At 39.4% G+C, this 22,910-nt stretch overlaps 1 protein-coding gene across 1 annotated transcript in view; it reads right to left on the bottom strand.

The window, feature by feature from the left end:
• The window catches only part of PSD3 (pleckstrin and Sec7 domain containing 3), a 492,408-nt gene that overhangs the window by 416,319 nt on the left and 53,179 nt on the right, over positions 1-22,910 (bottom strand). The window contains exon 2 of the mRNA XM_028124024.2: positions 12,160-12,268. Within this exon, the coding sequence (XP_027979825.1) occupies positions 12,160-12,268 (109 nt within the window). The remainder of the gene's footprint in view (positions 1-12,159; positions 12,269-22,910) is intronic.

Here is a 22,910-nt window from a genome sequence, read left to right as displayed (position 1 = left end):
GAACTTGAGAACCTCTACTGAAAGTGTTACACACCTTGTCCACCAGAGGGCAGTGTTGTCTCACTGTTAACAGAACTGCGTGAACAATTTAAAACTCGGGAATAAAATTCTGTATTTTCAAAATATTTCTTTCCAAGATTTTCGGGGAAAAAATATCTACTCATTGAAGGAAAACCTAGAAATCTGCCACTACATATCTGTAATTAGGTTAAAATGATATCATAAAAGATGGTCCAGTTTTCAAAATCATTTTGTGCCTATGAATTAAACCTCTAGGGAAAGGATTATCCTAAAAGGAACAAAGACTCACCATGTCCAGGTCCACCTAGCCAAGCTCGCTGCAGTTCTGACCAGTCCCTCATCCTCACTCAGGCTGATGCTCTAAAGCTCAAGAAGGTGGTGGACAGTGGCAGGTGGAATAACGTTTCATCACATATTTTAAACCATTTCATGATACTTAGAGCACACTAGTCCTTGTATTAAATATCTACCCCACCATACCCATAAAAATATTCTCACTTAGCAGTAAATATACCCATAATTTTAGCTTGAGAGAGTCAGTCACTATCCTGTCCCAGTGACGAAAGCCCAGTGTGGGCTGCTAAGGGTTTAGGGGCATAGAATATGCAGACCACTTCTAGGTCATTTCAGGAAAATAGCAACCATCTACCCTGAGTGATTTTAACAAGTCACAGGATCAAGAGGTTTAATCTAAACAACTTTACACATACACTTGTACACATCTGATATACAGAGTTGTTTATACACACACATTTCTCTATTTTATTGCATTCAGTTAACTCCTAATTTCTAGTTACTTCAGTCTTGATCTTCCTAGATTCATCTGCGGCAGGAATTACTCCCTTATTATTAAAATCCGTTCTCTTATTCCCCAAATATCTTTCTGTTCTAATTTTCCTCAAACACCACTCACTCAGCCTGCCCTTTAATTTTCTTGTTCTTCCAAGTGCCATCTTTTCATTTTGCAATGCTTCCTGGGCAATCCTACCCACCTCCAGAACGTCTTCTCTCTGGCCCAGACCTGTATGCCCACCTGCCCACCGGATGTCTCCATCTGAGTGTGCCACAGGCTTCTCAAATTCAACACGTCCAAATGTCACCGTTCTTATTCTTACCCCCCACCTGCTCCTCCTTCGAAACTGTGCCTTGTTAGGGCGCCTGGGTGGCTCTGTCGTTAAGCGTCTGCCTTCGGCTCGGGTCGTGATCCCGGGGTCATGGGATCAAGCCCCTGCATTGGGTTCCCTGCTTGGCAGGAAGCCTGCTTCTCCCTCTCCCACTCCCCCTGCTTGTGTTCCTGCTCTCGCTCACTCTCTCTGTCAAATAAATGAATAAAATCTTTAAAAAAAAGAAAGAAAGAAACTGTGCCTTGTCAGAAAGCAACACCGTCTACGTAGCCGCCCAAGCAGAGGCCACTCAGGGCCTCCCTCTTCTTCCTTTCCACATCCGCTCAGCTGCCAGCAGCAGTACCTCACTCTCTGCAGGAGAAGCCTCTTCCCTCCGGTCTCCACTGCCTCAGCCCCTCCTCCTCACAAGTCCCTTGCATTCCTATACGACTCTGCAGCAGAGACACTGGACGTTTGTCCTCCTCCCTTACTAACAGAACTCCCAATTTTTAGCCGGACACATGGACACTTGCAATAAAGATTATGTTTTCGGCATTTCCCTTGTAAATACAGCACCACATTATAAACAATGAGCTCCAGCTGAGAGTGTTTTGTGGTCCTGTCTGCCCAATATCTTTAAATTACATAGAGCACATGCCCCTCTACCATTCTCATGCTCCTCCTGCACCTTCCAGCTCTCAAGGAATATGGCAGCAAGCAACCACATCAGAAGACGAGAAATAGTCAAAGCATAGCAGACCAAAGAGTCCAAAGGAGTCAGGATCATCTGACTCTGTGGAATCAGCATCTGAGCTCTAAATCTTGGGCTGGATTCCTTCCATGGAAGAGAAGAGTAAACTTTTATTTTGTCTAAGCCACTAGTTTGTGTGGGTGCGTGTTTGTATGTGTGTGTACCTTCCTAACATGGTACACCACCTCGATTCTCACCTTTCCTTAACTGCACCCCAATCTCTAGCTACTTCCTATAAATCCCAAATGTGAAAAATCAGTCCATTATTTTAAAAAATCCGTACTATCTATACTCCTTAGCATGGCATGTAAGACAGTTCACAACCTGGCCCTGGCCTTTCCCATTCTCCCCCCTTCCTCCCATGTTGATGCTCCTTGCTCTGAACAAGCCGTGTTTCACAGTAACACATCTTTACATACGCTCCTTCCCATCGGAAACATCTTTCTTCCCAGCAACGACTCCGCCTTACCCTCAAAAACCCTGCTCGGATAATCACCTCTCCTAGAAGCCTTCCCTCCAGTCGATTTTAGGTGTGCTTCCAATCGCCTCCCAAATCTCACTGTTCCTCCTTCCATTATAACAAGTCGCGTATTGTGTTACAATCATCGTATTATTTGTCTGTTTCCCCCACCGGTCTTTAGTCAGACTCTATGCTTTATTTCTGTAACTCCAGCCTTAGCAACTATACATATTTATTATATGTTGAAAAAGTAAATACCCAGAAGTGCCTTTACTTGCCTTGAAGGAAGTTTTTGGCATCTGGTACCCGGCACAAATGAAAATCCAGGCTTCCTGATTCTTTGCCCAGGCCTGTTTCCAATACATCAGCATTTCCCCAACTGTGTTCCAACAACATCCATGTAGGGAAGTTAATAATGTTAATAACATGCGGGTTTCCAACCACTCCAGACGACTTTCAGTTCCACTAACCTGTCAAAGTCCTTCCACCCTGTCTCCCAACCCTGCTGGCTACCTTCTGCCTGGAAGCTCTTCTCCCTGAGCCTCGCCCTCCGTCCGGATCCCACCCTCCATCCATGAGCCCCCACCACAAGCTCCTTCCTGGGGAGGACTCTCTACTCTCCCAATACTTTCAAAATCCTCTACACTTTGGCTGAACATTATCCTGAAAATCACGAGTCTCTACAATTTCCTTTATTCTTTCTAAAAATAAAGGTTTTGCCTCTCAAAATTTTTGAGCACTTGCCCTTTCTGTTTTTCCAAGATTACCTAGAGTGGATCTGTACTTTATCTGTAAATCTACTCAGCCTCTCAGGACATAATCCCTCACAGTTGAAATTCACGTAAAAGGAGGAGCTGAGCTCTTGGGCTTTTGCTTCTCAGCACTGTTTGCTCTACCATTTCCAACAAGGCAATTGCTCTCAGTGATAGGACAAACCCAACCAAGCAGTTCTGTATCTCCACTTTGTCTCAGAAATCTCTTAACATGACCTCCCGCACACTTAGAAAGGAGCGTAACCTTCCCTTGTCCTCTTCTCAGAATGCCCCAATTCCTCTTCTCACCCCTCAAGAGCAGGACCGCTCACAGTGCAATCTGAGAACCATCTGGGTCTGAATCATCTAGGGCATTCAATACAGTACTAGATGTTCAGGTCACACACCAAAATCAGAATTACTGGGGTGAAGTTCAAGAATCCAAACTGGTTTTTCAGCTTTACTGAGATATAACAGACAGTAAAATTACAAGATTTTAAAACATACAAGGTGATATTTTATATATGTATACACTGTGAAAGAAATATTTGAGTTTTTAACGAGCATTCCAAGCATCCAAGGTGTCAATATATCTCTGCTAGCAAGGCAGGTCAGGGCTGGACAAAACAGGGGCCACAGAATTCCCAGAAACTGTCACCTGAAGCCTGAAGCAGCTGCCTTCATTCTTCCTAAGTGTATAATACAAAGACTATCATCTAAGTATGTCATGAAGTGGGAAAGGTTTGTAGAGTTCCTAGAATTTGTAGAGAACAATTAAATTAGTACTTCTAGGGGAGATTCACAATGATGATTTTCAAAACTGCCACAGGGCAATCTGATATGCTTAAGAACCATTGCTTTAAATAGCAATTCTCGGGGGGCCTGGGTGGCTCAGTCAGTTAAAGCGGCCAACTCCTGTTTCAGCTCAGGTCATGATGATTTCAGGGTCTCCAGATGGAGCCCTGCAGGGGGCTCTGAGCTCAGTGCAGTTTGCCTGAGATTTTTCTCCCTCCCCATCTCTCACCCTCCACTTCCTCCCCCTCTGCCCCTCCCCCTACTTGTCTGGTGTTCTCTCTCTCAAATAAATAAAATCTTAAAAAAAAAATAGCAATTCTCAACTTCGTAAGAGCAAAAATGCCTTTAATTTTATAACAAATATTTTACAATGCCTCCTCTATTATCATCAAGTGACATTCAAAAATAATGACCTGACTAAATATAAAATTCAAACTAATCAATAATTTATGGAATGTACTACATTCAGCAGTTTACTAAATGCAATACAAAAAATTAAAATGATTTTCATTATGTAAATGCTTACGTTAGATGCTTGCTTGCACCTAAACAGAGTCCCCCGGAAGGCAAGGCTCAAGCACAGATAACAGGTGTGTGGAGCTGATGACTCAACAGCATGAATATCACCTGTGGGATATGGTGTTTTGAAATGGTGAACAATTTTTAGTAAACTTCCAAACTAAGTAAAATCTTCCCTTGGTTCACATGATAGTTATAGTCCTAGGAAATGCAGTGATATTTAAAATAATGCAAAAAAACCATTTTGTTTAGATGTACTAAGTCCAGGGGCGCCTGGGTAACTCAGCTGGTTAAGCGTCTGCCTTCAGCTCAGGTCACGATCCCAGAATCCTAGGATCGAGCCCCGCATCAGGCTCCTTGCTCAGCAGGGAGCCTGCTTCTCCCTCTCTCTGCTGTTCCCCCTCCCTGTGCTCTCTCTGTCAAATAAATAAAATCTTAAAAAAAAAAAAAAGAGTTATTCAGCTTCTTCCCCACACATAAGCAAAAAATAACTTAACATGATCACAGACCTAAATCTAAGAGTTAGGACTATAAAACTTAGAAGACAATATTAGGAGTAAATCTTCTTGACCTTAGATTAGGCACAAGCTTCTTAGATATAATACTAAAAGCACAAGCAACAAAAGAACAGATAAATTGGACTTGACCAAATTTCAAAATTTTGTGCTGCAAATGATACTATCAAGAAAGTAAAGACAATCCACAAAATGTGAGAAAATATTTTCGAATAATGTACCCATATACAGAATATACAAAGAACTCTTAAAACTCAATCATAAAAAGACAAACCAATTAAAAACTGGGCAAAGAATCTGAACAGACATTTCCCCAAAGAAGAAATAAATAAGCCAATAAGCATATGAAAAGATGATCAACATCATTAGTCCTTGAGGAAATGCAAAACAAAACCACAATGAGATTCTACTTCACATCCACTAGAATGGATATAATAAAAAAGATAATTATAAGTGTTGACTAGAATATGGAGAAATGAGAACCCTCGTATGCAGTTGATGGGAATATAAAATAGTACAACCGCTATGGAAAAAAATTTAGAATTCCTCAAAAGGTTTAACATAGAATCACCATATGATCTAGCAATTCTACTTCTAGGTACAGACCCAAAAGAAATGAAAACATACATCCACACAAAAACCTATACGTAAACGTTCATAAAACCATTATTCATAATAGCCAAAAAGTGGAAGCAACCCAAATATCCATCAAATGATGAAGAGACAAATAAAATGTAGTCTTATTATATAATAGAATATTATTCTGCAATTTTTTATTATGGAATGAAGTAGTGATACATGCTACAGCATGGATGAAAACAACACAATAAGTAAAAAAAACCTAATCACAAAAGATCACATATTATATGATCCCAGTTATATGAAGTGATTAGAATAAGCAAATCTATAGAGACAAAAAATAAATTATTGGTTGCCTACTGAAGTGAGGAAGAGATATAGAGTGACTGCTAGGGCATGCAGTCTTTTCTTTTTAGGATGATGAAAATATTCTAAGTTAACTGGGGTGCTGTATGTACAACTCTGTGAACATACTAAAAACCACTGAATTTTATATTTTAAATGGGTTAATTATGTGGTATTATAAGATGTATCTCAATAAAGCTACTAAAAAGCAATACCACTTCTTCCAAAGGAAATGAAATAATTATCTCAAAATGACATCTGCACCCCCATGCTCACTTGCAGTATTTACAGTAGCCAAAACATGGAAAGAACTGAAGTGTTTATCAACAAATAAATGGATAAAGAAAATGCGGTATATATAATGGAAGGAAGATCTGCCATTTGCAACAACATGGATGGACCTTAATAGCATTATGCTAAGTGAGACAGAGACAAGTACCACATCATCTCACTTTTACGCAGAATCTAAAAAAGTCAACTCCTAGAAACAGAGTAGACTGGTGGTTACCAGGGGCTAAGGGATGGGAAACGGGGAGATGTTGGTCAATGGGTATAAACTTCCAGTTAAAAAAATGAGTCAGTTGTGGGGATGTAAAGTACGGCATGGTTACCACAGTTAACAATACTGTACTGTGTAGTTGAAATTTGCTTAGAGAGTAGATCTTAAATGCAATCATCACAAATGAAAAAAAAAAAAAAGAAGAGAAAGAAATAGTAACTATGTGAGGTACGGATGTGCTAATTAAATGTGGTAATCACTTCACAATATATACATATATCAAGTAATCACACTGTATACCTTAAAGTTACACAAAGTTATTTGTCAATTATATGTCAGTAAAACTGGAGAAAAAAGAATTATTCGGGCTTCTGGGTTACTGCAACAGACAAGGACACAAGTTTTCCTCCTCTCCTTTTCTAAGTCCTATTAAAATGAAAATAAATTTTCAAAAGAAAATAAATTTGTTAATGATGCTGAGAAAAAGAGGAACATTATTAAGCCAGAAATTTTAATGAGTTTGTCAAACTGAAAGGGATGGATGGGGTTATCATCACAGACAAAATAAAGCAGAAATCACAACCAAGACCCAATCCTGAAGGCTGCAAATATCCCCACGGTAAAGCCACAGAGAAGCTAAAAGCCCAGGGCTGACAGGTGTCCATATCTAGAATGGGAAGCAGAACATATGTCACTGTGATTACCTGAAGAATTACCTACAAAACAGCTTCCTATGTTGGCCCCTCTCCCACCATCCTACCTAGAGGCTTGCTGGCATCAAAGCACATAGTCGGAGTATAAAGGCAGCCCACCTACCTATCCCTGTACCAGTCCACAAATCTCAACTCACCAAGATTCTTCTAAGCCCTTCTCTATTTACAAGGAAGAGGCCTGCTGGGGATGCACTCCACACACAGAGAAAAGTTCTATCTATCTATATTTGGGAAAGCAGTCTCTTTCATTTTAAGATTTTATTTATTTATTTGACAAGTGAGAGACACAGCAAGAGAGGGAACACAAGCAGGAGTGGGAGAGGGAGAAGTAGGCTCCCCGCTGAGCAGGAACCCCGACGCGGGACTTAATCCCAGGACCCTGGGATCATGACCTGAGCCAAAGGCAGATGCTCAACAACTGAGCCACCCAGGCGCCCCAGGGAACTCAGTCTTTTATTCATGCGTATGAATGGGAAAAAAAACTCCAACAGACATTTGAGGAAAAACAGTGGCTTCCAAGAGAAGCTCCAAGATTGAATAAAACAGAACTGACCCTGGATGAAGTAGAAATTACAGAAACAGAAGGTAATCTTAGAAAAACAATTCTATTCTAGTGAATTCTTTAGAGAGAGTCTCTAGACATAATGCATATATAAAAGAACAGATTAAAATGAAAACTAAGTGATCAGAGATTGGGAAAGAAATTATAAATAGAATTATCAAAGTGAAACTTTTCTTAGAAAGAATAGAAGGTAATATTTTAAAATAGGAGAGAAAAATTGAGACATTGGTCAATTGTAGACACCAACAGGAAGGGAGGTATTGTGCTTTCCCAAAAGGAAGAAGCCTACTTTACGATTCCAGCAGGAGAAAGGAAGAATTTCTGACTGGCCAGCAATAAGCTCAACCAGTAATACCGCAACTCAACCAATGAGAAACTGTCACCACCCTAAACTCTCACTTTCTTCCAATGGACTTCTGTTCAAAGCAGCCCCTCCCAACTTCCTTTCTCTCTATAAAGTAAGGTTCCTCTCCTTTGATCTTTGGACTTCTACGTTTTGCCATACTTTGCGTGTCCCAAATTACAATTCCTCTGCTATTCCTGAATAAACTGATTTTGCTGGTAAAATAACTGGCTCTTTTAAGGTCAATAAGTCCAATACCAGTTTTGTGTCAATTTCTAGATATCATGTGAAGATATAGTTGGATCTCTACCCCCTCTGTGCTGCAGCCTGGGTTTCAGTTCCACATGAGTGGCTTTCCCCCAACTCAGAGCTCTGGAAAATCGGTATATCAATCCCCAGTCCCTTTATCTCCTCCCTGCCCTCCACTTCATTCGAAAGCTCTAAACTGTGCACCCTTGGGCAGGTTCTTTTTCTGAAGTGCATTTCTTCACCTACTTACCTTAAAAATTAGTTTATAAATCAATAAAGAACATGGGAGTAAGATTTTGTCAACTTCTAAGAGTTAATTTAGCATCCCACAGGCCCTTTTACTTCCTCACACACTCCATAAGTCACTTGTCCTTCCTGTAAGTTGAGGACCAGAGTTTTACTCTTCTTCAAAGACTTCCGGATTTTGATAAAAGAGAGACCAACTGACTGTGGTCATCTGATACTGCCTTACAAACACTTCAAAAAACATACCTTCCCAAAATGAAGCCACCCTTCTGTTAAAGTATACTTTATCTGACTAGTTTAGAAAAGCCATGCTTGTCATCTATGTGTGGCAACCTAAAGAGGAAAAGTGTGGTAAGTGGAAGTCTAAAAGGCATTGTCACCCAAACACTAATTAATACAGGCCTATGGTTAGCCCCCATGAGGTTCCTATGATACCTCTTTTCTATCTCTCTGAAGTTCAATACAGCTCCATACGTATTCCAACAGCGGACTGGGATGGAAGATGAGAACCACAGCCTCATTAAGTCACAGCACAACTGAAGTCACTCGTAGCCCAAAGCCTCTCAACAATCACCAACTACTGCTCTCACCCTTGAGAAGCTCCTGAAAGCTGAAGCTCCCAGAAAGTAGAGTGAACACAGAAACCAGACAAGCATAGTCATCACTTTCCTTTCACTATATTGATGAACAAATAATGAGAATCTAGATCTTAATTCCAAGCCATCTTCCTACAATTCACATGTTCTCCTATACCCCATCCAACACCCTAAGTCTTGTCACCGATTCAAAAATCCCTGCAATAAGCTATAGTGTGCAAATAGTCTTGACTTGTTTTCCCTAGAACCTCCCACCTATGACTCCTGTTAAGTCCCTGCTCAATGGCAAAGTCTAAGCCTTCTCTCCCTGTAGCAGCGACACTTTCCTTGGGCCTAACTGGGGATCACGAACCAAATGAATTTACCTGATCTGAATATGTCATTACTAGGGTACCACCCCTCGGGTGATGGAACCTATCACTGGGGATGCATCCATTTCTCCAGCAGGCTGTTTCTGGAGCACCTAGTTTAAGTCACTTATTTAATTCATGTTTTTTAAAAATATTTTATTTATTTATTTGACAGAGAGAGACACAGAGAGAGAAAGCACAAGCAGGGGGAGTGGGAGAGGGAGAAGCAGACTTCCTGCCGAGCAGGGAGCCTGATGCAGGGCTCGATCCCAGGACTCTGGGATCATGACCTGAGCCGAAGGCAGACGCTTAACCAACTGAGCCACCCAGGTGCCCCTAATTCACTTTTTTTTTTTTTAAGGAAAAAAACCTTTGTGGGAAGAGGTATGTCTATCAATCAAATTCAAATAAAAACACCGTCCTATTCTCTCTACTACCTTACCCTGTGGTATTCTGAATTTGGGCAGTGTTTTGATGACAGATGACTAGTCTATGTAAAGAAACTTCAATAGTGTTTTTGAAATGAAAAAAAAAAACGCCATAATTTTTTGTAAAGATATGAGAAGAAAAAGATATGAAAAAGATATAAACTTGCATCTTACAACCCTCCTGTGGTAAGCAACAGCTTCTGCTGCTCTATTCCAATTTCCAGATCAATCCTTCTTGATTTTCCACTTCCTTTTGCATACCTGGATAATGTACAAACTCTTTACCTTGTCTTAGAAGGCCCTACATGATTTTGCCCCTTTTTAAATGATTATCTTGCTAAACTTATCTTTCACTGAGATATTTTGTTAACCAACCAGGCTAGTCTCCTTCCTGTCCTTCAAACAATTTTTATTTTCTGCCACCATACCCTTGCTCATACCATTCCCTCCAATCTGAAATGCCCTCCCCAAAAACCATACTAATCAGAACACTGGTCATTCTTTATGAAAAAGTTCAACTTCTACCTCCTCCATGAAGTCGCGGCTGAAAATGATTAGTCCCTCCCTCTAGTCACTCACAGATCTGTTTCTCCCTGACCAAAGAATAAGCTCCTAATGGAAGAACTGTATCTGTACTTCTCTGCATCCTCACAGTCCCCAGTACAGGTGACTACACACTGTAAGTTTTCCTTAAACGTATTTATTCAATGAATGCATGCATACTTTCACACCTGCAGAACAATATCACGCTAGAAACAAATACTACTAACCATTTTTACCAAGGCAAATAAAAACAGGTTTAAAATGTCATGAAAATGTCATTCTGATTTGCCTCAGGTATACAGGTATACTCAAAACCTGTTAAGTAAGGAAGAACCAAACTCACCCACCAAGTCAGAGAACTATGCAGACATTTCATATTATTTCTACATAGTAAAGAAAAAATCATTTTTTATCAAAGTAAAAAAATAGCTTAATCAGCATAAAATCACAATGTGACATGCGAAGTTAAAGCAATGTCAAGAAGGAGTTTTTTGTAGTTTTTTTTCGGGTTTTGTTTTGTTTTGTTTGAGAAGTTTTAAATAGTCTTGTTGAATCAGTACTTCCTGTCTGAGAAATAGTGAATAATGATTAAGTGCCCCAAACCTCAAGCCCAGAATAGTTAAATATTTATGCTGAAAGATAAATAGCAAATTGGGGGCACTCTAATAAAAGCAGAATGATTTTTAAAAAATAATCAAGCTGGGGGCACCTGGGTGGCTCAGTCGTTAAACATCTGCCTTCGGCTCAGTTCATGATCCCGGGGTCCTGGGATCGAGCCCCACGTCGGGCTCCCTGCTCCGCGGGAGGCCTGCTTCTCCCTCTCCCACTCCCCCTGCTTGTGTTCCCTCTCTTGCTGTGTCTCTCTCTGTCAAATAAATAAATAAAATCTTTAAAAAAAAATAATCAAGCTGGTTTATACTTCATTTAAGAGTCCTCAACTAATGAAATATCTAATAAGTATTCATGATTAGGGCAAAAGAAATTCTTAAATGGCTGCAGATACACTACAATCTTGCTATCCCCAAATAATATGAGGTCCATCACATATTCCTATCTAACATAGAAGTCCAAAATGCAGTTATTATTTGATTTTTTTTCAACTGAACGACAACTACATTAGGTCAGATTCCTTGTCTACCCAAAACAAAAATCAGTGTCAGACAGTGACAGAATCGAGGAGAGTCAGGACTGTACTTCAAATGTCAGGGACATGGTGATGATGATGATGATTACAATAAATAATAACATCAGCAAACACTTTTATAGCACTTATTACATGCCGCATGTGGCTCTAAGATCTTTATATATGTCAATTTATTTAAAACCTTAAGAGAACTCTGAGACAGGTGTAACTAACTTATTTATAACCTGTATAATCCCATTTACAGATGACAGAACTGAGGCACAAACAGATTAGCCTACTCACGGTCACAAACTTCATAAACTACAAGACCAGAATTCAAATGCAGGAAGTCCAGCTCCAGAGCCCGGGCTCCTAAGCACATGCAGTATCCCTTTCCTAGCTAACTCCCAAGACACACTAATATCCCCTTTATCACCTTCTGAGTACTTCTCCACCCTCATTGCTGCCTTCCTCCTCTTTGAAACCTGCTCACTTTAATTCTTCTTCAAAACAAATTTTCTAAGAAATACTGGATGTGATTCTTGTAGCCTGTTCTGGGTAATTTCAAATCAGTTCTTGGTTTGAAGAATTCTCAGCTTCTGAGATACGAAAGTTCAGTAGCACTTCACATCTGTTACCTGAAGGAAGAGGGTCAGGAAACACTTACTAGTATCTGGAGGTTTCTCTTCAGATCTGCCAAATAAAAACTCATATTTGGCCTTGGCAACACTCTGGGAATGCGCTGATGCATTGTTAACCCAAACAAATGTCTCTGCCTGCAAAATTAAAACATAACAAAGACATCATTTAAAACATATCATAAAAAATACACCATAAAGCAAACCAACCACAAGAGAATGGTTAGAATGACGTATCTACTTGACAGAATGCTACACAGCCATTAAAAATGAAACATGAAAAATATAACACAACAAAAAGCAAAATACAAGATGATCACTGCAAGATTACAATTACATAGAAAAATAAACATACATCTATAGGGGAATAAGAAAAATATGAAAACTTTGGATTGATGGGAGTGCAGAACTGTGGTACAGTATCTTTTTTTGATTAAAGTATAGCTGACACAGAACATATTAGTTTCAGGTATACAACACAGTGATACAGAATGCTCACTATGATAAATGTATTTACCACCTGTCATCATACAAAGCTATTCCAACAGTATTGACTATATTCCCTATACTGTAATTTTCATCCCCATGACTTATTTTATAACTGGAAATTTGACCTCTTAATCCCCTTCACCTATTTAGCCCATCCTCCCACCCCTCTAGCAACCACCAGTTTGTTCTCTGCATTTATGTTCTCTGCACTTATCTCTATTTCTGGGTATATTTGTTTGTTTGTTCACCGATTTTGTTTTTTAGATTCTACATATAAGTGAAATCATGTGGCATTTGTCTTTGACTTATTTCACTTAGCGTAATACACTCTAGGTCCATCCACGTTGTGGTAAATGGCAAGCTTTCCATCCTTTTTATGGCTATTACGCCACTGTACATGGTGTACATCTTATTAATCCATTCATCTGTGGATGGGTACTTGGCTTGCTTCCATATCTTGGCTATTAGAAGTAACACTGCAATAAACATAGGGGTGCCTATATCTTTTCAAATTAACATTTTTGTTTTCTTCTTCCAGAGCAGAATTCCTGGATTACACAGTACTTCTATTTTTAATTTTTTGAGGAACCTCCATACTGTTTTCCATAGTCATTGCACTAATATACATTCCCACCAACAGTGCATGAGGGTTCCCTTTTCTCCACATCCTCACTAACACTGTTATTTCTTGTCTTTTTTATAATAGTCATCAGCCATTCTGTCTGTGGGAGGTGATGTCTCATTGTGATTATAATTTGCATTTCTCTGATGATGAGTGATGTTGAACATCTTTTCATGTGTCTCCTGGCCATCTGTATGTCTTCTTTTGGAAGAACGTCTATTCAGGTGCTCTGCCCAATTTTTAATCAATTATTTGGGGTTTTTGGAGTTGAGTTCTATGAGTTCTTCATATATTTTGGATATTAACCCCTTATCAGAGATATCATTTGCAAATATCTTCTCCCATTCAGTAGGTTTCCTTTTTGTTTTGTTGATGGTTTCTTTTGCTGTGCAGAAGCTTTTTGCTGTCCCAATAGTTGAGTTTTTGCTTTTTTTCTCTTGCCTGAGGAGACAGATCCAGAAAAATATTGCTAAGGGCACCGCCCAAGAGCTGACTGCCTATGTTTTCTTTTAGGAGTTTTTTGGTTCCAGGTCATACATTTTCGTCTTCTATCCATTTTGAGTTTATTTTTGTGTATGGTGTAAGAAATGGTCTGGTTTCATTCTTTTGCATGTTGCTGACCAGTTTTCCCAAAACTACTTACTGAAGAGATGGTCTTTTCCCCAGTGTACATTCTTGCCTCCTTGGTCATAGATTTACTGAACATGTAAGTGTGGGTTATTTTCTGGGTTATCTGTCCCATGCAACTGATCTACATGTCTATCTTTGTGCCAGGACCATACTGTTTGAGTACTATAGCTTTGCAGTGTATTCTGGATTCTGCGGTTGTGATACCTCCAACTTTGTGCTTCTTTCTCCAGATTGCTGCCATTCAGGGTCCTTTATGGTTCCATATAAATTTTAGGATTGCTTGTTCTGGTTCTGTGAAAAGTACTACTGGTATTTTGATAGGGACTGCATTGAATCTGTGACTGTTTTAGGTTAGTATGGACATTTTAACAACATTAATTCTTAACAGTCCATAAGTATGGTCTATCTTTCCATTTATTTGTGTCATCTCCAATTTCTTTCATCAATGTCTTATAGTTTTCAGAGTATAGGTCTTTCACCTCCTTGGTTAAATTTATTCCTAAGTATTTTATTCTTACTGATGTTATTGTAAATGGGATTGTGTTCCTAATTTCTCTTGCTGCTAGTTCATTATTACCATATAGAAACCCAACAGATTTTTGCATATTAATTTTGTATCCTGCAACTTTACTGAATTCATTTATCAGTTCTAATAGTTTTTTAGTGGACTCTTTAGGTTTTCTCTATATAATACCATGTCATCTGCAAACAGTGACAGTTTTACTTCTTCCTTACCAATTTGGATGTCTTTTATTTTTTTTCTTGACTGAATGCTGCAGCTAAGACTTCTAGTACTATGTTGAATAAAAGTGGTGAGAACTGACATCCTTGTCTTGTTCCTAGTCTTAGAGAAAAAGCTTTTGGCTTTTCACCATTGAGTATGATGTTACCTGTGGGTTGCTGGAATTTTTTTAAATTAAACTTACGTTACTTTTCTGCAATCAGAAAACTGTATTTTATTTTTAGATATATCATTTTCCAAATGATTATCATTACCCCACAGCACAAAGAATATTTGTGCATAGGTTCTACTAAAATAAGCCAACAAAAAGTAGTCTTTCCCCAAAAGAGACCATACTTTTTATATAATCAGGAATACCATTCAGCCAAACAGGGTGCACAGAGTAGAAGTGCCAGTCATCCCACTTATACTAATTGTCCTAAATTTAAGCATATGTCCCAGTGTTCTTTGGAATTCTTTAAAGTCCCCTATTTGAAAGAAAAGCTACAAAGGTAACTGTGAAAGCAGTTCACATCATGATTTGGAATTCCTATGACCTTCTTCCTGGCGAGTGCCTCCCTTCTCTGGCCTAGGATTAATTAAAATAAAAAATAAGTTAACAGGCAGAAATTGGAAAACACAGAGAAATCTGACCTAGTTCAATCAAACAGCCATTCTGCCACTTTACCCTGAACTCAAAAATCAACCAGGATCCAGACACTGCCCTCACTGGTTTCCACCCTCTAATTATGAGACACCTTCTTTTCTCATGTCTGAGAAGCAAACCTGACCATTCACTTTAAGAGAGAAAAACACAAAGGATTTTATCAGCAACCAGGCAACTACTTCAAAGAGGGAAATCTTATGACTTCTGTTACACTCTTTGGAGCAGAAATGATTGACAGTAATGAGAAGGCCCATGATGGGGTTATGATTAACTCCATCACCCTACTGCAGACTAGTCAACGGGCAGGCTTCTCTTTGTTCTTTAATACCAATATCAAAGAGCTAGGCTGTACAATTTTGAGATAACAATTTATTTCTAAAAATAGCTCTACAATCACTTAATGTTCATAATGTGTAATATTTATCTTTATGGTAAAGGTGCACACTCCTCTTGGAGTTACATGCTTGATAATCGCAGGCTGTTGATCAACCTTTTCCCCATAACAGAGGAAATGTCAACGTTTTGATGTGTTTAGGGAGCTTCAGACTGGTAGAAGAGGAACACTGTGCCCTAATTTCGGGAGAGTGGTTACAGAAGGCTCCCTGAGGAACTAAATACTTGCAGAGATGAGAAGGAGGAGAGGCTGGGGAGGGAGAGAAACCCCCATCATCTAAGCAGAGGGAGGGTCATACACAATGGCCTTAAAGCATGAAAGGATTAGGCTATTCAAATGATTGAAAAGCCCATGTGGCCACAGAATAGTGGGTAAATGGGAAATTAGAGACTGACCAGGAAAATAACACAGCATAAAGTAACACTGTAGATGAGATAGGGGCCAAACATACAAGTGTGTAAGTCAAGGAAAGGTTTAATGGGAAGCCAGTTGAAGGGTTTGAAATACACAGTGATCACTGTGTATTTCACTTTTTAAAGATCATCCATTTAAAACTTTTAAAAAAGAGCATATGATTGTTACAGGAAAATGGATTGAAATGAGTCAAGAGGAAGCAGACACCAGTTAGGAGCCCAAGCTAGAGTACGGAAGCTTAGAGTAGAACAATGGCAATAAAAACAGGCAGAAGTAGATCAATTTTAAATATATTTTTGTAGGGAGGATCTACATAAACTTTCTGATAAATTGGGTTTAAGGAATGAGAGCAGGGAGAAATCAGGGGTAATTATAATGAATAACATTTACTAACCACTTAGTCCCAGCAAATCATTGCTCTAACGCAGCAGAGAAACTTACATGTCTGACTCCATATTGCTTCTACTTCCATTGGTACTGTGACTTACAGCTTAGAAACTTCTGCTTACCCCTGCACATAGGCATGTTACAGCTAAGATTTGCAAAAACTGTTTTCTATCCAAAATCTACCTTACCCAGGGAAATAAGGAAGTATGTACAAAATGACTCTGCTATGTTCAACATTTACAGAATGACATGACCAGATTCCTGTACGCAAAGATCAACTGACCCAAGGACAAAGAAGTTATACAACCTTCTTCAGATGTTTACAGACGTCAGTCACCTTTTGACTCTAACCCTCTCCTACTTCCCCCTCTTCCTAACATAAAAGGATCTCAAATATCATGCCTGGTGAGATGGTTCTTTGGGACAATACTCCTAATCCACCATCAGTTTGCTGGCTTTCTAAATAAAATTGCTTTCCTTGCCCCAACATCTTGCCCTTGACTTATTGCTCTATCGTGTGGCCAGTGGACAAACTTGGACTTGGTCACACTAACGCAATACATGGGATATCTCACTTAACACTCAGAACAATCATACGAGGCAGGCACTACTATCATCCCAGTCTCATACGTAGAGAAAGAAGTAATGAGTGGGTAAGTAACATGTCCAAGGTTATAAAGCTAATAAATTATGGATTCAATCCTGAATCCAGAACCCATGACCCAGGGAATGACTCCCAGGAATCTGGCCTGAGCAACTGGGTGCATGCATTGAGACAGGGGAGACTAGAGCAGGAACATTATCAATAGCGTGGATGTGGGCTTCCAGGTGACCTTGCAAGGTCTCAGTAAAACAACAGAAAAGAAAATTCTAAAAACAAAATCCATTACTATGGTGCTAAAAAACAAGAAAATATGCCATCTATGAAGAACCAGTTTTAAGAAGTTGCAGAAAGATAATTTTTTGGCATAGTTTCAATTTAAAGCCTGAAAACTGTTCTGTAAAGGAGCATTCCTCTTTAGGAGAAAGGGTTCTTAACCTCAGTTCCATAGGGGTCTATCAGTAGAATTCTGGAAATCTGAAATTCGATGGTGAAAAAAAATTCCATCTTTTTTTCACTTACCTTAAGCTGAAATGTAGCAGTTTTTTCAAATATGAATGTATGCAATGAACCACAGTATTATTATCAGTAGCTGCAACTGTTATCAATAGAAATCACAACAATTTTCACACCACCTAACAGTTACTGCAGATATTTTAAAAATATAATTTATACTCATCCCTACTTTGAAATGATAGTAGTTACTAGACCCACCACTAAATTAAAGTATGAATAAAGAAATGCACTACCCTATCAAAAATTTGTTTAATATTTTGTTAAACATACGTGTTAAACGCTGTAACCGGTTTTCCTGCAGCTCCATGTATATTACTGTATGTACTTAGAAGCATTATTCTGACAAGAGATCCAGAGCATTACCCGACTGCTGAAGGGGCCATGGCACAAAAGAAGAGACCCTTTCTTAAAGAGAACAAACTGATGGTTACCACAGGGGAGGTGGGTGGTGGTGTGGGGGAAATACAAGACGGGGATTAAAGAGTACACTTATCATTATGAAATAAAATAAAATAATTTAAAAAAAGAAAACAAACAAAAAGAGACCCTGCTCAAGAGCACTCTATAAGTTTATACATACATATATATATATTTAAGAGAACAAAACTGAAAATACCAGAGTATATCTTACTATGCAGTAAGATAAGTACTGTTTTTTTCTTTAAAGATTTTATTTATTTATTTGAAAGAGAGAGCATGAAAAAGAGAGAGAGAGAGCGCACATGAAAGGAGGGAGGGTCAGAGGGAGAAGCAGACTCCCTGCCGAGCAGGGAGTCCGATGTGGGACTCGATCCCAGGACTCCAGGATCATGACCTGAGCCGAAGGCAGTCGCTTAACCAACTGAGCCACCCAGGCGCCCCAAGATAAGCACTATTTTATAAAACTCCTAAGTTACTTGTGTGCATGCGCACATGCGTGTTTGTGTGTGTGAGAGAGAGAGACAGACAGAGAGAGAGATCATGATGTAAAATGTATTATCTTACAAACTGCTAGAAACACATTGCTCAGAGTGGCTCTTAAACTTCAGCATGAATTGGCATCATGTATAGGGCTTGTTAAAACATGTACTTTGGATTCACCCAGTTTCTGTTTCAGTAGGTCTGGGATGTTTGGCCTGAGAATTTGCATTTTCTAACATTACAGGTAATGTTGTTAATGCTGAGTGCTCCAGGGACTGAATGTTGTGAACCACTGCCCTAGGCCAATGTTTTTCATCCTTTCTTGTATATATGAATCACATGAGAAATCTTGTTAAAATACAGCAGGTCTGGGGTGGTGCCTGAGATGCCTGAGACTCTGCATTCCTAAAAAGTTCCCAGGGGGATGCTGACAGTGGTTCACAGAGCACATCTGTGCTAAAGTTTGAAAGTAAAGCAGTGTTCAAAGCATATTCAGACTTCAGAGAAGAGAAGCACTTTTTTAAAGGGATGTTTTACCCAGGAATTAAATACACTAAAAGATTCCACTCTGATAAAGCACTCCATGCTATGACAATTATGGGGGAGCCTAAAACCCAACGTTCAAACCCAAATCAAAGCATTAACATTCCTCCACCTTGCCTAGTGAAATAAAATCCATTCTACCTACATTAATTATTCCTGGTTACACACACACACACACACACACACACACACACACACACAATCTCCTCATGGCCAAGGGTTATAGCAGCACGCATCTCTAAATAATTTTTGCAGGTCTTTGAAAAACAGTATTTGAAACAAGCAACTTGACCCATATAATTCAGTACTACTTTTTTCTTCTGTATTACTAATTGAATAAAATATATTCTTCGATTTTGTCACGGTCATTTTAGAAACATAGATCTCATTAAAAAATATGGGATATGAAGTAACATTAGCAAACGGACTGCCAGATGATCCAGACTTCAATCCCACCTGGAATTATCACTCATTCTCACACTAATGCTTAGTCTGTGGACGTTAGCTTCCCTATTGATAAAGAGCGTTATTCAAATTTATCTCTAATGTCCCTTCAAATTCTGAAGCACAAAGATTCTTCACACTTCTGAACCACCTTCACAGATATTACATTAAGGAGGAAAAACGCAAATCTTTTCCTTATGATAACATTACACTGACATGATTACCAAAACATGCCTTGCATTTAAAGATGCAAGTCCACCGTTACAAGGACAGGACAGATAAAATCTCAATCTTAGTTTTACATGGCTTTTCAAATTTGCTAAGAATTTTCACTTACATCATCCAACTCTCAGGATGTTACTGACTATAATTACCAATCTTAGACACATGAGAAACACTATTGACGTAAAATAATTTTTCTAATTGTCTAGCTGCAAAAAATCAAGAGGCGAAAGCAGACAGCAGCAAGCAAATTTTAGAAGTAAAAGTAATTTGATTTGGGAGGGGAAGGATGGGGCCAGAGGAAGGGAAGGGTGGAACAGGGATGGAGAGTAGAGTTTGCGGGTGGTGGTGTACGCTCTTTCATTTCCTCATCATTTCCGTGTCAGTGTGGTAAGAGCCTCCTAGTCGGTCAGAGCTAAGTATTACCAAATCCTTTAAGCCAGAGATGATTAAAAGCTAAATAAAAGGCCATTAAGAACAGTATTTCAGAACTCATTAAGAACAAACCCTTGGTTCCAACATTCACAACTTCACACTTGAGCCTGTTCAGTCCCATCTGCTCCCATGGCCCAGCAGAAGTGAGGCCTGTGGAAACAGGGCACTGTGCATGTCATGGCAAGTGCAGGCCTTAGTGCTAATGCTGCCAAAGGCAATGGTCAGATGGGTGCTATGGGCTGAACTGTGCCCTCCAAAATTCGTATGTTGAAGTCTTTACCCCCAGTACCTTAGATGTGATTGTATTTGGAGACAGTCTTTAAAGAAGTAATTAAGGGCGCCTGGGTGGCTCAGTCAGTTAAGTGACTGCCTTCGGCTCAGGTCATGATCCTGGAGTCCCGGGATCGAGTCCCACATCGGGATCCCTGCTCAGTGGGGAGTCTGCTTCTCCCTCTGACCCTTCCCCCTCTCATGTGCTCTCTCTCTCTCTCTCCTTCTTGCTCTCTCAAATAAATAAATAAAATCTTAAAAAAAAAATAAAGACGTAATTAAGTTAAAATAAGGTCATTGGGTGGACTCTAATTCAATATGGCTGGTGTCTTTATAAGAAGAGGAGATGAAGACACAGACACACACAGAAGGAAGACGATATGAAGACACAAGGAGAGGCCAGCCATCTACACACCAAGGAGAGAGGCTTTCAGGAGAAACCAGCCCTGCTGACACCTTGATCTCAAGACTTCTGGCCTCTAAATCTGTGATAAAATAATTTTGTCTCTGGCTGTCTAAACCACCTACTCTGAGGTACCTTATTGTGGCAGCCTAGACAAGTACTACATTAGGGAAGGTTGCAAGAGCTAAGAGCCAAAAGAAAGTTATTTAGGATGACAAGTAAAAGAGAACAGAACCCATCAAAGCCATACCACACAATACTCAAAGGCCAGGAGGAGGGGGAAGGTGGGGAGAAGAGTGGCTAAAACAAGCAGGATTAGTAAAAAAGAATGGTTATCCAAAAGTTAGATCCCCAGATCCCAACCTCTGCTTCAATGCCCAAATGTCCCTCCCCAACCCAGGCAAAAGAATGGAGCTGTATTCACTGGAGAGATTTTTTGAAGAACATCTCTGGCTGAGGGTCACCAGGCACAAATGATACGAGACACCAGAGTGGAAATGGGGACTTGTTTGCTAAATGTTAGGATGCTTAGACTTCTTCCATCCAGCCTGTAAAATGCTGGCACCCTAGACTTTACCCTGCAGGCAGGCAGATGTGAAGAGTTTTCTCTGTAGAAGGTAACCAGCCCAAGAAAGACCTAGATAATTAAACCAGGGGTCCACTAATAAGTGGCCTAACCACATCCCCATACAGTGAAGTTTAGAACTACCAACTGGCTATTAGACCCCACTATTACATTACATCATATTCCTTAATTTTCACAACTGTGCCACTTTATGAAAATTACCATCTAGTTATTTTGTAGAATGTTCTTCACCTTGGGTTTATCTTTACATTTCCTCATGATTAAGTTCAGATTATGCATCTCTGACATATCATAGAAGTGATGCTCTTCTCTTTGCATCCTCCAGTGGCACACAATTTTAACCTGTCCCACCACTTAATCATATTCATTTTGATCTGCCAGGCTTCTCCACTGTCAACTGCAACTTTTTCTCATTGTAATTAATCAGTATGCTGTAGAAAAATACTTAGAAACTAAGTAAATACCTCATCAAACTTTGAACCTATAAATTTATATATTTTTATCAGTAAAGGCTGAATTTACTATTTTATTTGATGGGTTGTAATCTACGTTCATTATTTATTTCAAAGTTCAGATTGCCCAGTTTTGACCAGTAGAAGTTCTATCCGGTCTCTGGTTTTTTTGACCTGTCTCCATTATTTTATGAGTACCACTTTACTTTCTGGTACAACAGGATGTTCCAGGCTTCTCCCTAGAATCAGCCATTTCTTTAAAAAAAAAAAGGAGGGGAGGGGGGTAAAAAAACCTAGTCCCTTTTAGTGAAGAATATTATTTAGTATTTAGATACAAGAACTGGACTTGGGGTGATTGGGTATGCTCATTGCTACTGGGGTGTACCTGCTTATAGACCAGTTCAGAGGACACAGACACACACAACCCTGTGTGCTCACTGCAGCAGGCTGAATAAGGGCCCCCAGCACGTCCACAATCTAAGCCCTGCCGTCTGTGAATGTCACCTTATATGGCAAAGACTTTGAAGATGTGATTAAGTTTCTTGATAGGAGGAGATAATTCTGGATTACTCAGGTGGGCCAAGATTTGATAGAGAAAAGAAGAAAGTCAGAGTGGAAAGAGGAAAGCAGAATGAAACAGTGCTATGCTATTAGATGGATGAAGGGGCCAAATGCCCCTTGTAAGGAATGTGAGAAATGCAGTGCCAGAGGCTGGAAATAGCAAGGAAACTGATCCTCCCTAGTCTCCAGAGGAACCACTGCCTTGCTGGCACCTTGATTTTAGCCCCTAAGCCTCATTCAGACTTTTGGCCTCTAGAACTATAAGAGAATACATTTCTGTTGTTGTAAGCTACCACGCTGTAGTACTTTCTTACAGCAGCCATAGGAAACTAATACAAACACACAGAGAAATATATATACAAGTGCACACTTTTATTCTATACTTCTACATCTATGCAATTAAACCAAGAGTTCACACTCATATTTTTTCTGTAAGTATACTTCTGCTGCTTTCAAGTACAAATGAGTTGTTAATGAAATAATCACAAGACTTATCAAGGAATTGTTATTCCACTAATAGTGT

Source organism: Eumetopias jubatus, unplaced genomic scaffold (assembly GCF_037043125.1).
Source record: "Eumetopias jubatus isolate StellerSeaLion01/CBP00866 unplaced genomic scaffold, mEumJub1_p1.0 scaffold_2, whole genome shotgun sequence".
Classification (NCBI taxonomy): domain Eukaryota; kingdom Metazoa; phylum Chordata; class Mammalia; order Carnivora; family Otariidae; genus Eumetopias; species Eumetopias jubatus.
Note: the sequence above shows the minus strand (reverse complement) of the source record. Positions and strands in the feature narration are given on the sequence as shown.